The sequence below is a fragment of the Chlorocebus sabaeus genome, chromosome 9 (genome assembly GCF_047675955.1).
Source record: "Chlorocebus sabaeus isolate Y175 chromosome 9, mChlSab1.0.hap1, whole genome shotgun sequence".
Taxonomy (NCBI): domain Eukaryota; kingdom Metazoa; phylum Chordata; class Mammalia; order Primates; family Cercopithecidae; genus Chlorocebus; species Chlorocebus sabaeus.
Genome location: NC_132912.1, coordinates 70,357,119 through 70,372,186, shown reverse-complemented (window position 1 = coordinate 70,372,186; position 15,068 = coordinate 70,357,119). Strand labels below are relative to the sequence as shown.

Below are 15,068 nucleotides of genomic sequence, written 5' to 3'. Positions count from 1 at the left end.
TTTTCTGGATTGGTTCTCATCTGGCCTTCTGATTTTTACCAACAGTCCAAACCAAAGGACAGCGATAAAGAAGGAACTTCAAATTCAACCTCTGAAGACGGGCCAGGGGATGGATTCACCATTCTGTCTTCTAAGAGCCTTGTTCTGGGACAGAAGGTAACAAAGAGAATTGCACTGTGCTATATTAAAACACTACTGTATTTTTATAACCTACTGTTTACAAACGATGCCTCCCTTGCTCCCCAATAATGATTTTCACTGCAGTCTTGAATTATTCATTTTTAAACTAAAGAGCTGTGGCAGTGTCGGCATTGTGAGAGTGAGAATTGTTCTTTTTTGCTGAGAATTGTTAATGCTAACATTGGTCAGACGGGTAAGCATGGAGGCTCTTTCTGGTCAGTAGATAGGATGGCATTACTGGTTTTGCTGGGAATTCCACATACCCCAGTTATTTCTACATCTGCCAAAAAAAAAAAAATCCATAGCTAACTTTCTCAAACAGCTTCTGAGAGGCCCATCTTACATGGTGCCATGTAATTTATCAAAGAAAGAAAACAGAAATATATGTTTCCCGAATATCTTTGGTATTAGAAATGAATTATTTGCCAATAATTCAGTCTGCCTGCCTTCCTAGGCTTTAGAAAGAAAACAAACAGGGCCATACATTTGAACAGTCTTCAGCAACACAACAGTAGCCCAGCCAGACATGCAAATAATTCATTCCTACAAGTGTAAAGTTTACTGAGCAGATAATTTATCTACCAAGTCAACTGGGGCTGAAATAAGACACCCAAGGTAAGAGTCAGTTAATCATATCTCTGGTAGCTGAATGTTTCCGTCCTGACAACACAGTAAGCCTCCATTCAAAGAACTGGGAAGAGCATGTTCTAAGAAGAGCATCGGTGTGGCTGGTTGCTAATTTGTCACTGATTAAAGCAGGGAAACAAAGAGATGGAATTTACGTCCTCTCTCTGGCCTGTTCACTGTTACATGACGATTAGCTTTCTCTCATGTAGCTAAGGGAACATAAAGGTCTCGCTCACGTGGGCCACTAGAGAATGCCCTCCATTCCACTCTACTGTGAACACATAGGGTAGCATTTCCCAACGGTAGCCCCAAGACTGTGGTCTCCAAAGGGCAAGGGAGCCAGACACCCTCAGGTCAGGATCCCAGAGCCCATTACTTCTCTCCGCAAGGTTATTGACTTCAGAGCCCTGCTCCACTAATTTTGTGCTCCTCTAGGGAGAATGCAGGATGCTGAGGGGAAAAGAGAGAGCAAGCCCTGGGCTTCCTTGCAGGAGCTGCTCAGAGGATGCATCAGTGAAAACCAGGGCCACCAGGGTTGGGAACCAAAGGCATGAGCTGTAAGAGAAAGAAAGAAAGGAGAGGGGAGGTCCTGTTCCTGTTCCAGGGAAGAGGAAATGGATTCGTTGCATGCTGCCAGCCCCAGAGTGAAGAGCAAATCCGCTGCGCTCAAAGAGCTTATTGCAAGCCAGACACCTGGGAAACTGGAGGTTGTCACTCTCTATGCAGCCCCTATGTTGACATTGGGTATGAATAATTAAAGAGAATTCATGAATGCAAGTAAAATATGAGGACTTTTCAACAGGATTTTATCTTTTCCACATTCTCCACCTTTTCTTCCTAATGCAGCTGTCCTTAACCCAGAGTGACATCAGCCATATTGGCTCCATGAGAGTGGAGGGCATTGTCCACCCAACCACAGCCGAAATTGACCTCAAAGAAGATATAGGTAAGGTCCTGAGACTTCAGTAGAAGTGCCGTAGAGTAGGCCACTGTTCAGGCAAGTTCTTGTGAAGCTGGTCATTGTCAACTGGCTATCCCATTGCTGGGGTCCCATGTCAAACTCTGTTTTTATGTGTAGTTGAACAGCTTCACTAGAGAGAAGCTAACTTTTAATTCTGCATATATTTTTGAAATTTTTATGGGGTATTGTGTAAAAGCAAATCATCAGCGTAGAGCTTGATGAATTTTTCTCAAAGTGAACCCCACTGTGCAACTAGCACCAAGATCCTGAAGCAGACCCTTACCAGCACCCAAGAAGTCTCCCTCAGTCCCACTCCCAGTCAGTATGTCCTCCGAGGGTAACCACTGTCCTTTCTTCTCAAAGCAGAGATGGGTTTCATCTGTCTTGAATTTTGTCAAAATGAAATCTTGTCCTCTTTTGCTCAACTTAGTATTGTGAAATCTATCCATGTTGTTATGATTGTATTCATTCATTTTCCTTGCTCATAGTATTACACTCTATAAATATATGACAGTTTATTGATCTATCCTACCACTGATGACATTTGGGGTCGTTTCCAGTTTGGGCTATAGTGAATAGTGCTACTATAAATATTGTTGTACATGTTTACATAATATCGTAAGCTTAAATATTGAGAATGCTATTGATAAAAGGGAAATGGACATCTAGAAAAAATTAGGTTGTCCATTAAGCTATGAGCACTGAGTTATTTTGCCTGTGGTTTGCCACCTGTCCCATGAGTGGCAGAGGGAGCTATTACTCCAGGGTGGAGGAGCTTGGGAGGGTAAGCTGTTATGGGCGCTGGAAATAACAGCATGCTAACAGTCCCCATCCCATCCATTTTTACCAAGCAGAGCTGCCTTAAACTCTCCATGGAAAGGGTAAAGTAAGCAAAGAAGGGGCTTTGTCCCTAGGGTACAGGGCTTGCCTGTGAGGGAGGCAATTTGAGGTAGATGCTAGTAGTTCAGCCCTGGGTGGTAGCACCGGGGGCCCCTGGCAGCTGGACTCACTCAGGGCTTCCTCCTGGCATCAGAGGCCACTTGCTGTGCTGAAAAGGAGACAGGACAGCCCTGGGAAAAGTCAGCATTACAGAGAAACAAGTCTCCTTCCACTCTCCATGGAAGGACGCCCTCTAGTGGCCTTCATCTGGAGCTTTTTAAATAATTGTCCTGCCTCTCACTGACACATTGCAGTGTTCATACTTTACACATTTCTATAGTAATGAAATTTTTATGTAAGAAAAACAATATGCTTCTTTTTTTTAATTGGCATGGTGGCAGAGTAGAAAGAGCACTGATCTGAGAGCAAAAATCCACGCTCAGATTCCAGCAGTGGATTCTAAGGCAAACCTCTTCAGGGTCTTGTGAGGAGAAATGGGCTAAAGGCAGCCAAGTGGTTAAGAGGGCAGGTTCCAGGTCAGCCTGCCTGGACTGTCCCGGCTTTTCTGAATTGCTTCCTAGCTGTGTGACCTTTGGCAGGCTTCTAAACCTCCCTGAACCTCTGTTTCCTCCTCTGTAAGGGAGGATAGCAATAGTACCTGTCCCATAGGGCTGATGGAGCCTGGCACAGTGCTGGGCTCCTAGGCACTTAGTAATTGACAGTTGTTTTGTTGCTGCTATGTTAGGAGGAGTCCCTCCCATTATGATTCCATTCTCCACCACCGTCACCCAAACTAATCATCCCAACAGCCAAGGCCCTGCCTTAATCTTTTCAAAACATTATGTTATTATGGGAAAAGTCAAGCATAAACAAAAATAACAGAAAATTATAATGAAACCCTACTCAATCAGATGCAGTAATCACCACCCATGGCCACCTTTGTTTCAACTCTTACCCCCTCCACATACTTGCCAAGTCATTTTATCTGTGAATATTTCACAATGACTTCTAAAAGATAAGGGCTGTTTACTAACAACACAGCCACAATACCATTATTGTACCTTTAAAAAGATAGCAATATCAACAAATTACCAGTGTTCCAATTCCAGTTACATCATAAATGTCAAGTTTCTTAAACATTTGTTTAAGCCAGGCACAGTGGCACACTCCTGTAGTCCCAGCTACTTGGGAAGCTGAGGCAGGAGGATTGCTTGAGCCCACGAATTTGAGACCAGCCTGGACAATATAGTGGGATCCCCATCTCTTATAAAAAAGGGGGGCCTGAGTATGGTGGCTCATACCTGTAATCCCAGCACTTTGGGAGGCTGAGGTGGGCGGACCACTTGAGCTCAGAAGTTCTAGACCAACCTGGGCACATGGCGAAGCCCCATCTCTACAAAAAAATACAAAAATTAGCCAGGCATGGTGGCACATGCCTGTGCTGCCAGCTAAGTTGGGAGGCTGAGGCAGGAGGATCACTTAAGCCCAGGAGTTCTAGGCTGCAGTGAACGGTGATCACGCCACTACACTCCAGTCTGGGCCACAGAGTACACAGAGTGAGACCCAGTCTCAAACGAAAGAAAGAGAAAGAAAAAGAGAAAGAGAGAGAGGGAGAGAGACAGAGAGAGAGAGAAAGGAAGGAAGGGAAGGGAGAGAAGGAAGCAGGGAGGGAAGGACGGAGAGAGAAAGGAAGAAAGGAAAGAAAGAAAATTTGTTTATTTGATTTTGGATCCAAATCAGTCCACGCACTGCAGTTGGTTGATAAGTCTCTTATCCCTTAGGTTCCTCCTTCATCTCTTTCTTTCTAATTTCTTTGCAATTCATTTGTTGAGGAAGCTGGGCCATTTGTCCTATGGGGTTTCATGCAGTCCGGATTTTGTTGATTACATCCTCCTGGCATCATGAAACATGTCTCTTTGCTTTTTTATAACTTGGTGGTTGGATCTAGAGGTTTCATGAGGTATAGGTTCGAAAACTTTGCCAAGACTCCTTGGTCAGTGGCGAGCGCGCATGCCTGGAGGCGTGTCGTGCCTGGTTGTCTGTCTTGGTGTGATGCTGGGGCCACTGATGCCTCTTCTCTAGATTCTGCCATTTGTTAGGAGTTGCAAAGCTGTGGTATTCTCATTCTAGCATTGCTCCTTTCCTTCTTGGGAATACTTCTGTAGAGAGAAAAATACCTCTCTCTTCAAAGTCTTCAGTGAGGAGGGTGGATTCCCCTTGCCTTCTGCACATTCCCATTTGGCCCTTGACCTGAATGCAGAGGGCACCAGTGTAGACCTAGTCCTCTGCTTCTCCACATGAACTGGCTACCAGCCTCGGTTACCCGGCCTTCTCCAGGCTTCTGGACCCAATAGATCAACAGTGTCCAGGAATCGAGGCCAGAAAGGAGCCTCAGAGGTGCTGGGTACAATGCACAGTCACCATTTCTCAGTTGCATCATGGAAACCCAAGCACATTAATGAAGAAATCCCCTCTGCACGCCCTCCCCAGTGGACAGTGACCACTGGAATAGACACTTGTCCTAAACAATCTGCACAATGTACTATGGCTCTCCACATATACTGGAGGCTCGAGTGTGGAGTGGGGAAGCATCACCACCCAGGCCCTGGGGAAGACTCTGAGCTGAATCATAGTAATAATGATGATTCATAAAGAGAGAGCTGAGACTTGCCCCAGACATCGAGATCACCAAGTTCATTCGAAGATGAAAACACCTGAAAAATACTCTGCTGCCCCAAAGCCGTCGTCCTCCCAGTCTGGAAAAAACACCCATGCCGTCTCAGAGACATAAGAGCTGGATGCGCTGGTACACAGACGGGGTTCCTGCGGGGTCAGAGGTGGCGGCCTGTCATCCCCCATGGGGTTCCACTTGGCCTGTGTAGAAGTAAGAGCTGAGGTAGGAAAAAAAACCAAGAGTAGGGCATTCTCCTAACATCAAAGGCTCAGGGCATCTCCCGGCAGGAAAGTCCTTAGAGATTAGCCTCTCCACGTGTCTCCATTGAAAACTGAGCACTGGGTTGGGGGAACAACATGCCTGGCTGCCCTGGGCCTGTGTCTGTCCTTTGACTCAAGCACTTACAGTATATTGATGGCACGGTGATGGGACCGGGACTTCAGAGCTCTCCACATGAGTACTAAACCTGTAGGACACAACACTAGAATCTCAGTTTTTTGTTGTTGTTTTGTTTTTAAATCATCTACAGGACTCAGGCCATGAGACCGCTTTATGGCCAAATCACCCCTTAAAAAATCCTTGATAAAAGCTTGCCAATCTAAGTCTGCTACACTGATGCCCCGAGACCCTTGCCTCCCCCGACCACTGGCAAACCAGGATAACAATTGGGAAGTTCAATTCCTAGTTTCTAACTGTACATTTTTTTTTTCCTGGCCTACTACAAATATGTCAAACAGTGTAATTAGATTGAAAGAACAACCACAGTGGCTTCCCATTGCTCTCCTTTGCAGGTAAAGCCTTGGAAAAGGCTGGGGGAAAAGAGTTCTTGGAAACGGTAAAGGAGCTTCGCAAATCCCAAGGCCCTTTGGAAGTCGCCGAAGGTAAGTGTGGAACTAGGCTCCTGTCACCAGCATGGCCTCACCGTCCTCTCTGAGTCTCCAGCCTCACGTGCCTGATGCCTGTTCAGCTTATGAGACAAAGTATGCCATAACTAATCAGAAAGCTATTTTAGCATCTCAGGTAATTTGAGCAGGCCCATGGAGATCCTTTCAGATGTCCTGGGGACTCCAATATGTCTGAATAATTCAAGTCAATTTGCATCAGATCCCCCAAAATGGTCTAGAGCCATTGGGTGAACTTCGCCTGTGTGTGATAAAATACACATACCATAGAACTTACCAAAAATTGGAACTATGTTTTCTTCTTTTTCTTTTTTTTTTTTTTTTTTTGAGAAAGAGTCTCACTCCGTCACCCAGGCTGGAGTGCAGTGGCATGATCTCAGCTCACTGCAACCTCCGCCTCCCAAGTTCAAACGATTCTTGTCCCTCAGCCTCCCAAGTTGCTGGAATTACAGGCGCATGCCACCATGCCTGGCTAGTGTTTGCATTTTTAGTAGAGATGAAGTTTTGCCATGTTGGACAGGCTAGTCACAAAGTCCTAACCTCAAGTGATCCACCCACCTTGGCCTCCCAAAGTTCTGGGATTACAGACATGAGCCACCGCACCCAGCCACTGGAACTATTTTAAAGCGTATAATTCAGTAGCATTAAGAACTTTTACAGTGTTGTGCAGCCATCACCACTACCGAGTCCAGAGCTTTGATGTCACCTCACACAGAAACCTTGTTGGGGTGATCGGACCCAACACCAGGTCGTGGGGGTGACGAAGTCCAGCGGAGTCAATGGAATGAGAAAAGACAGTTTGAGACAGAAAGTGGGTCCAGGGGCTGTCGCTAGTGTGTGGAGGCTGCGAAGGCCCTGAGCTCTGGAAGCCCAGGCTATTTATTGGTGATCAAACAAAGAAACAGGTGGTGAGGATGCGGGGGTCGAAAGGCAAGCGCATGATCTACAGCTGTGACAGTTTAGCATTTCCTTTGAAGCATCTGGAACATATTCTGCTACTTGAGATAATGGAGAGCAGGTTCTTTTAACTCAAGATACAATCGATCCTGGGAGAGCAAGGAGCAAGGAGTCAGCAAGTCTAGACACATTCCAGAGCCATAAGCCCTGGATTCTGTCGAAGCCACGAGGGGTTTTATGCCTGGGCTCAGATTATGGTGCGTCGGGTAGCCTTCCGCCCTTTGGCATAGAGCTCAGTGTTCCAGCCACAGGGGGTTTTAGAATCTGGACCCCGGACATGTTCCAAGACTCTTTCACATTAGATCAGACATGCAAGCCCTGCCTCAGCTTCTCCCAACACTCAGCTTTTCTCCCAACAAACCCCCTAACCATTAAGCAGTCTTGCCCAGTGCCGCCTCAGGCCCTGGCAAGCACTAATCTACTTTCTGTATTTATGGATTTGCCTATTCTGGACATTTCATATAAAGGGGATCATGTAATATATGACTTTTCTGTCTGGCTTCTCTCAACATTTTTTTCAAAGTTCATCCATACTGTAGCATGGGTCAGTCCTTATGTTCTTTTTCATGGCTGAATAATATTCCATTTTGTTTAACCACTCATTTGCTGTTGGACATTTGGGCTGTTTCCACCTTTGATGATTGTGGATAGAGCTGCAGTGAACATCTGTGCACACGTTTTTGTTTGAACATCTCTTGTCCAGGCGATTGGGCAAGTTTTTGACAGGTGGATCCAACCTCAGATCGGTGTTCCCACCCACACGACTCCCAATCAGTTCACTCCTTGTACCCTCAGTCGGTGCCAAGTGCTGCAGGGCTTCAGCGGAAAATAAAACCCACCGCTGCCCTCAGATGCATCACTGGGTCCCAGAGCAGGAGCCACAACCTCAGCGTAGGGGAGTGTGGGAGGACGGCAGTGAGGCTGTGAGAGCCCTTGGGGGTGGGACATGGAGGGCAACAGGAGCACTGCATGTGAGGAGACACGGTCTTGCATGAGCAGGGAGTCTTGGGTCAGCACGTGGGAGGAGAGAAACAGCAGTCAAGATGAGGCTGGGTCTGTGGGCTGTGCGAAGGGGTCTGGACCTGACACGAGGGCACTTGGAAGTTTAAGCAGGGGCTGTCCAGATTAGACTTGATTGTTATAAAAGTAGGGCCCGGGCACGGTGGTTCATGCCTGTAACCCCAGCACTTTGGGAGGCTGAGGCAGGCGGATCACGAGGTCAGGAGTTCAAGACCAGCCTCACCAACATGGTGAAACCCTGTCTCTACTAAAAATACAAAAATTCATCAGGCGTGGTGGCACATGCCTGTAATCCCAGCTAGTCAGAGGCTGAGGCAGGAGAATCGCTTGAACCTGGAAAGTGGAGGTTGCAGTGAGCCAAGATCATGCCATTGCACTCCAGCCTGGGCGACAGAGCAAGACTCTGTCTCAAAAAAAAAAAAAAAAAGAAAAAGAAAAGAAAAGAAAAAAGTAACGAGGTCTTCTAGTCCAGAAAGAACAAGAGCCCACACTTTAAATCTCCACCCACCACTCCCCACAGGCATAGCAGTAATAGATGCAGTGTCTCTTTAAAAACTGTAAGACAGAGCCACACTCAAATATAAGATAAGTGTCCATGTAGACAGAGGCAGGAGGGCTGCAGCAGCACCTCCAGGAGGCCGCCGCCCCAGGCCTGGGCTCCAGGTCTGTAAGATGCAGTGTCGCTTCATGTATAAAGAGGGCCAGAGCCAGGCTCACCGCTCAAAGCAAGGGGCTGCATGAGACTCTCACGGCCTTTACAGGAAGCCAAAGCTCTAGCCACCACGCAGGGCTACAACTTGTATAAAAATCTGTCTTTCTAGGGTAGCAGAAGGGAGAAGAGAGCCCTCACCCAAGCCCAGGGCCACACTGCCCTCTGACTCAGTGTTTGGCTCCACCACATCCTCAATATAACCATGAGACCAAGTCCCAACTCAGTTATCTAAGATGGCGTCTGGACTGGGGGCCTGGGTGTGGGGAAGGTTCACCAGAAACTGCCTGATAGGGTGCAAAGAAGAAGAAAAATAGCTGCTCTACACAGAATGAGAAGCTCCAACACACTTCTTTTTTAAATTATTTTTTAAATAGAGATGGGGTCTTGCTATGTTGCCCAGGCTGATCTCGAACTGCTGGGCTCAAGTGATCCTCCTGCCTCAGCCTCCCAAAATGCTAGGATTACAGGCGGGAGCCACCGTGCCCAGCACCAACACACTTCTAAACAGAGTTCCAAAGGCAGAAATAGAAAGTAGAGAAGCAGTATTTAAGGAGATCATAGCTGAGAATTTTCTAGAATGAAGCATGAGCCCTTAAGCTGAAAATATCAAGCAAAATACATGAAAATAAATCCAAAACGTGGAGTGTTGTGGTAAAGCCTCAGAAACTGAAAAATCAAAAGAAACCTTCAAAGTCACCCGAGACGAGAGGCAGATCATTTGTGAAAAAATAATGGTTCTTCTAGTGACAGCAGACTTCTCATCAGCAAGAAAAGATGGTTGGAAACAGGAAAGAAATAGCTTCAAAGCACTGAAGGGGGGAAAAACTGTCAACCAGGAATTCCACATTTTGCTACATTATCATTCAAGAATGAGGACAAAAGATGTACAATTTCAGACGTGTAGAAGTTGAGAGGCAGCAATCCAGACACTAGCTGGAAAGAATACAAAAGTCTGCACCGAGGAAATAGACCTGAACCTGGAAGGAAGGAGAGCGCTGCAGGACACAATTTGCAGCTAAGACATTGGTGCAAATATGTTAGGTGTAAGAAGCCATGGCCTGGGGCCAGTGAGTGGTAGCACCCTGGTAAAAATGGAGAAGGGGAGACGGTTCACCACTGTCTAACAGCACATTGCATTTCATTTAAAAACACCATCAGTTGTACGATATATTTTTATTGTATGTACCACTAAAAAAAATTAAATTTCCAAAATAAGGTGTCTAATAGGAGGCCCCACATAAAGCTAGGGCACATTGAGTATAACAGCAAGCAAGCAAGACATGAACCCACCATGCAGAAAGGAGCAGCAAATATATAGTGGGGGAGAAAAAAGCCTCACTAAAGAATTTAGCCAGGCACGGTGGCTCACACCTGTAATCGAAGCACTTTGAGAGGCAGAGGTGGGTGGATCACCTGAGGTCGGGAGTTTGAGACCAGCCTGACCAACATGGAGAAACCCTGTCTCTAGTAACAATACAAAAATTAGCCAGGCGTGGTGATGGGTGCCTGTAATCTCAGCCACTTGGGAGGCTGAGGCAGGAGAATCGCTTGAACCCGCAGGAGGTTGCAGTGGGCCGTGATCATGCTATTGCACTCCAGCCTGGGCAACAAAAGTGAAACTCTGTCTTTAAAAAAAAAAAAAGAATTTGAACCACAAGCCAGTGCTCCTGAAGATTTGCAGCCAGATCCAGTGCAGCTCAAAACCTCAGGCAGAGAAGAGAGTGAGACATAGCCTTAGTTGGGTGGTGTCCCCAGGTGACATAGAAGGAAATGTAATTTCTTTCTGGAAGAACTCAGCTCCAGGCTGACAGCAATTCTAAGATGCTTTCTGATTTCAACAATACTAAAATGTTTAAACAAAAAAAAAGCGCATCCTAACATGGTTAAAACAGACCAACTGCAGTGCAGGCCCCCCCTGTGGCAGGGGGTGGGGAAGGGTGGATCAAGAAAATATTTCAGGAGCAGAGCCAGTGAGAGGCAGTGATGCTGCATGTTCAGGGAGGCAGAAGCTGGAGCTAAGGGTAGGTCCAGGGTTTCCAGGCTGACAAGCTGATGAAAAGTCGGGCCTTTCATTCTTTTGTTGAATATTTGAGCACCTGCCTGCCAGTGACTGTGGTAGGAGCCAGGCAACAGCAAGGAATACAAAAGTGCTTCAATGAAGACGTCATCTGGGGCAGAACCAGTTCACATTAAGCATCTACAGTGTGTGCTGTCGGGCACGGGCATCGGGATGTGGATGTGAATGTAGGCCCTGAACACTCCTGAACTTTACAACCAGGCAGGGACCCCAGGGTAGCACAGTATATCACAGCACAGCTGGCTGCTGAATTGCATGGCAGAGGCCCAGAGAGAATGGGCAAGGGAGTCAGCGACAAAGGAGGATAGCCAAGTGTGGAGACACAGGTGTAGCCAGACCCATGTGTGCAGAGGACTGAGCCCACTGACTGGAGAACGACTGGGCATCCAGAAAGAGCAAGAAATGGATAGACTCCAAGGGGAGAGGGGCAGACCATGAAGGGAGCCTGGGAGGACTGCAGTAAGGTCAGGCTGGCAATCAGGAGCAGTTGCAGATTCTGAGTTTAAATGTGGAGTTTAAGGACCTTGACTCCAGCAACCGTATGAAGAATGGTTTGGCAGAAGGAGGGCTGGGGCCCAAAGATCATCGAGAAAGCTGTATTGGATGAGGGTGGAGGTGGAGTGGGGGTGAAAATGAAGCACATGGGCCTGGAATGAGACAAGGCAGAGGAAACTGATGGTGTCTGCAGTGACAGAGGGGGAAAATGGGGAATTGGGTTTCAGGAGTGAATGGCCATTTTACTGGGCACGTGTTAGCCCTGGGGCCCCAGAAAGTTCATGAGGTGCAGGTCCCTGTTGAAAGCTAAGGAGGAAAATGGCTTGCAGATGGCTGCGTAGGAGCTGGGGCTGCAGCAGAAAGAAGAGCACTGGGTCCAAACAGGCAGGAAGAGGAGAGGCCATTGTGGGAAACTGAGGCACTGTTAAAAGAAAACCCATAGTGTCATGGAAACCAGGCATCAGCAGTAGCAGCCTCTCAGCAGAACAAGGGGCCACCCTAGAGTCCCCTTTTGCTGTGGTGACTCCAAGAACTGTGATGGCTCACCTGGGAGAAGGTTCTAGAAGCTCCCAGCAGTAGCACTGCCACCCTCAGAATGCAGGTCTTCACCAGGCGACATCACATTAGGTAAGAGAATGCCGCTAGTCATCACGTGGATAGGTGCTTATACCAAATACCAGGGTCACAATCCTTGCAATAACTTGACCCTCATCCTTGACACCTCTGGAGAACATTACAAAGCATTACGGCTATAAGCCGTGTTATTCATCACCAGTTGCCATGAACATACTTTGTTCTGGACTGAGGTGTTATCGTGCACTACCCTGAAAGTCATTTTTTACTTGATTGGATGTTTGACATTCCAATAGGAACATATTCCTTTTATTTAAATACGACTTTTGGCTGGGTGCAATATAATCCTAGCACTTTGGGAGGCCGAGGCGGGTGGATCACTTGAGGTCACGAGTTCAAGACCAACCTGGCCAACATGGTGAAACTCCCCATCTCTACTAAAAATACAAAAAATTGGCCAAGCGTGGTGGCGGGTGCCTGTAATCCCAGCTACTCGGGAAGCTGAGGCAGGAGAATCAAATCGCTTGAACCCAAGAGGCAGAGGTTGCAGTGAGCCGTGATCGAGCCACTGCACTCCAGCCTGGGCGACAGGGGGAGACCCTGTCTCAAAAAAAAAGACTTTACATTAGAGAAATAATACCATTCTGCTAGTAACATGATTATACTTTTTAAATATATGAAATAAATCAGCCATGACTATAACAAACCAAACTCCATCCGGCATACAATAGCAGCCAGGTGCTCGGGAAAATCGCACCATGCAGACAAGGCCCATCCCCAGGGTCCTTGGTTCTCAGCACAGCAGCCTCCAGTTTTGGGGGCATCATTGTTCAGGCCAAAGAGGGACACTCTGCTTCTGGTGCACAAATATACATGGTCGTAGAGTCAGCACGTGTGGCGGGCCCCTACCCAGAGCCTCGGTGTATTGTGTGGCCTGGGTCCTGCACTCAGGCTTTCACATATGATGACACTGAGCCCCCTCTGGGCACTGGAAGGCAAGGAGCCTACAGCCTCCCCTGATGGGCGAGGGGGTCCCTTGGATTTGACTTCCACCCATGCGAGGAAGTGCAGTCAACACTTCCCTGACACTGTGGACATTGCCAGGAAATACTTATCATAAACTAGGTGAGCATCATAGATTTCCAGTCAGTCTTTCACCTCAACCCCACACACAGCTCTGGAATACGGCGGACACACGTTTCTGTTACAAGTGCTGCCCCTAGTGGCCACGGACGTTTGCTACGCCGATTCCTGGGTTCCTGGAGGGGCACAGGGCGCCGGTGGGCGGCCTGGGGGCCTGCGTGGCTCATGGCTGAAGCTGCAGCTGCCTCAGGCAGATCCGAGGGAACTGCTCCCCTGGGGAGTCCCACAGTGACTTCTCTCGAGCTTAGCAGCCATGGGGCTGTATCAACTCTGTCACCAATGGGAGCCATGTTTAGGGGAGTAAACAGTAAAACAAAGGAGTATGACTGAAATTATGAGACAAGGCTGGCGTAATTCAATTTCACAGCCCGCTTTTGAAACCCCACTCTCTGCAGGGCATGTGGAGATCATCAAATGGCAATGCCTGTCCAAGGAACTGTACAATCAAGTTCAGTGATTCTCAACTCATAGAAGGTCCTAAAATCATGTAAGCATAGGCCCCTGCACCAGACCTACTGAGTTAGGACCTCTGGGGGTGGGGCCCAGGCATGGCTATTTTTTAAAAGCCACAGTAGGCCAGGTGTGGTGGCTAACACCTGTAATCCCAGCACTTTGGGTGCCTGAGGCAGGAGGATCACTTGAGCACTGGAGTTCAAGACTAGTCTGGGCAACATAGCAGAACCTCATCTCTACAAAAAAATTTTAAAAATTAGCACATGCCTGTAATCCCAGCTACTTGAGAGGCTGAGGCACTAGAATCACTTGAACCCAGGAGGTGGAGCTTGCAGTGAGCTGAGATTGCACCACTGCACTCCAGCCTGGACAACAGAAAAAGACTCTGTCTCAAAAAAACTAAACATTAAAAAAAAAAAAAAGCCACTGTATTCATTTCCTATGGCTGCTGTAACAAATTACCACTAAGTTTGTGGCTTCACACAACACAAATTTATCTTCTTACAGTACTAGAGGCTAGAAGTCCACAATGAGTTTTAAGAGGCTAAGATCCAGGTGTTGGCAGGGCTGGTTCCTTCTGGAGGCTCAGGGAAGGATCCCTTCCTTGCCTTTTCCAGCTCCTAAGCTGCAACATTCCTTGGCTTCTGGGGCATCGCTCCATTCTCTGGCTCCTTCATCACACGGCCTTCTCCTGCCTTTGACCTTCTTACCTCCCTCTTGTCAGGCCCAGGCTCACCAGACAGTCCAGGATCATCTCCCCATCTCAAGGGCCTTAACTTAATCACATCGGCAAAGTCCCTTTTGTCATGTACAGAAACACCCACAGGTTCCAGGGAGTAGGATGTGGATGTTTTGGGATGCCATTACTTTACCTACCACAGCCATCAGAGAGGATCTGACGTGTCCGTTTAACTAGGAACTTTGTGAGGATGTAGCCCAACCCAGGGACTACTTGGCAGACCATATGAAAATGACGCATCAGAGGAGCATTAAATGCTTGTACCCAAAGCTTGTGCTAACTGTGCAAAGCCATCCAACCCAGCTCTCTGTTAAACACAGTCTGCGTCAGGAGCACAGGATGCTGGCCGGCCAGCGTCTCTGTCACTGCCTTATCTCCAGATCTAACAGATACCTGATGAGGTTAGGCTATAACCTAGGAAATCTCAGGAAATAACCCGCGGCATTTTCTCTCCTATGTCCCAGCTGCCGTCAGCCAATCCAGTGGACTCGCAGCCAAATTTGTCATCCACTGTCACATCCCTCAGTGGGGCTCCGACAAATGTGAAGAACAGCTTGAAGAGACCATCAAAAACTGCCTGTCAGCGGCGGAGGACAAGAAGCTAAAGTCCGTCGCGTTCCCGCCTTTCCCCAGCGGCAGGTAAGATGCAGTTCCCCTGAGTTGATTCCTCCAGCTT

At 47.6% G+C, this 15,068-nt stretch overlaps 1 protein-coding gene across 1 annotated transcript in view; it reads left to right on the top strand.

Annotated features, from left to right (window-relative positions):
* Positions 1 to 15,068, top strand: part of MACROH2A2 (macroH2A.2 histone) — a 59,288-nt gene that overhangs the window by 41,009 nt on the left and 3,211 nt on the right. The window contains exons 5-8 of the mRNA XM_007963189.3: positions 46 to 156; positions 1,654 to 1,753; positions 6,113 to 6,202; positions 14,857 to 15,031. Of these exons, the coding sequence (XP_007961380.1) occupies positions 46 to 156; positions 1,654 to 1,753; positions 6,113 to 6,202; positions 14,857 to 15,031 (476 nt within the window). The remainder of the gene's footprint in view (positions 1 to 45; positions 157 to 1,653; positions 1,754 to 6,112; positions 6,203 to 14,856; positions 15,032 to 15,068) is intronic.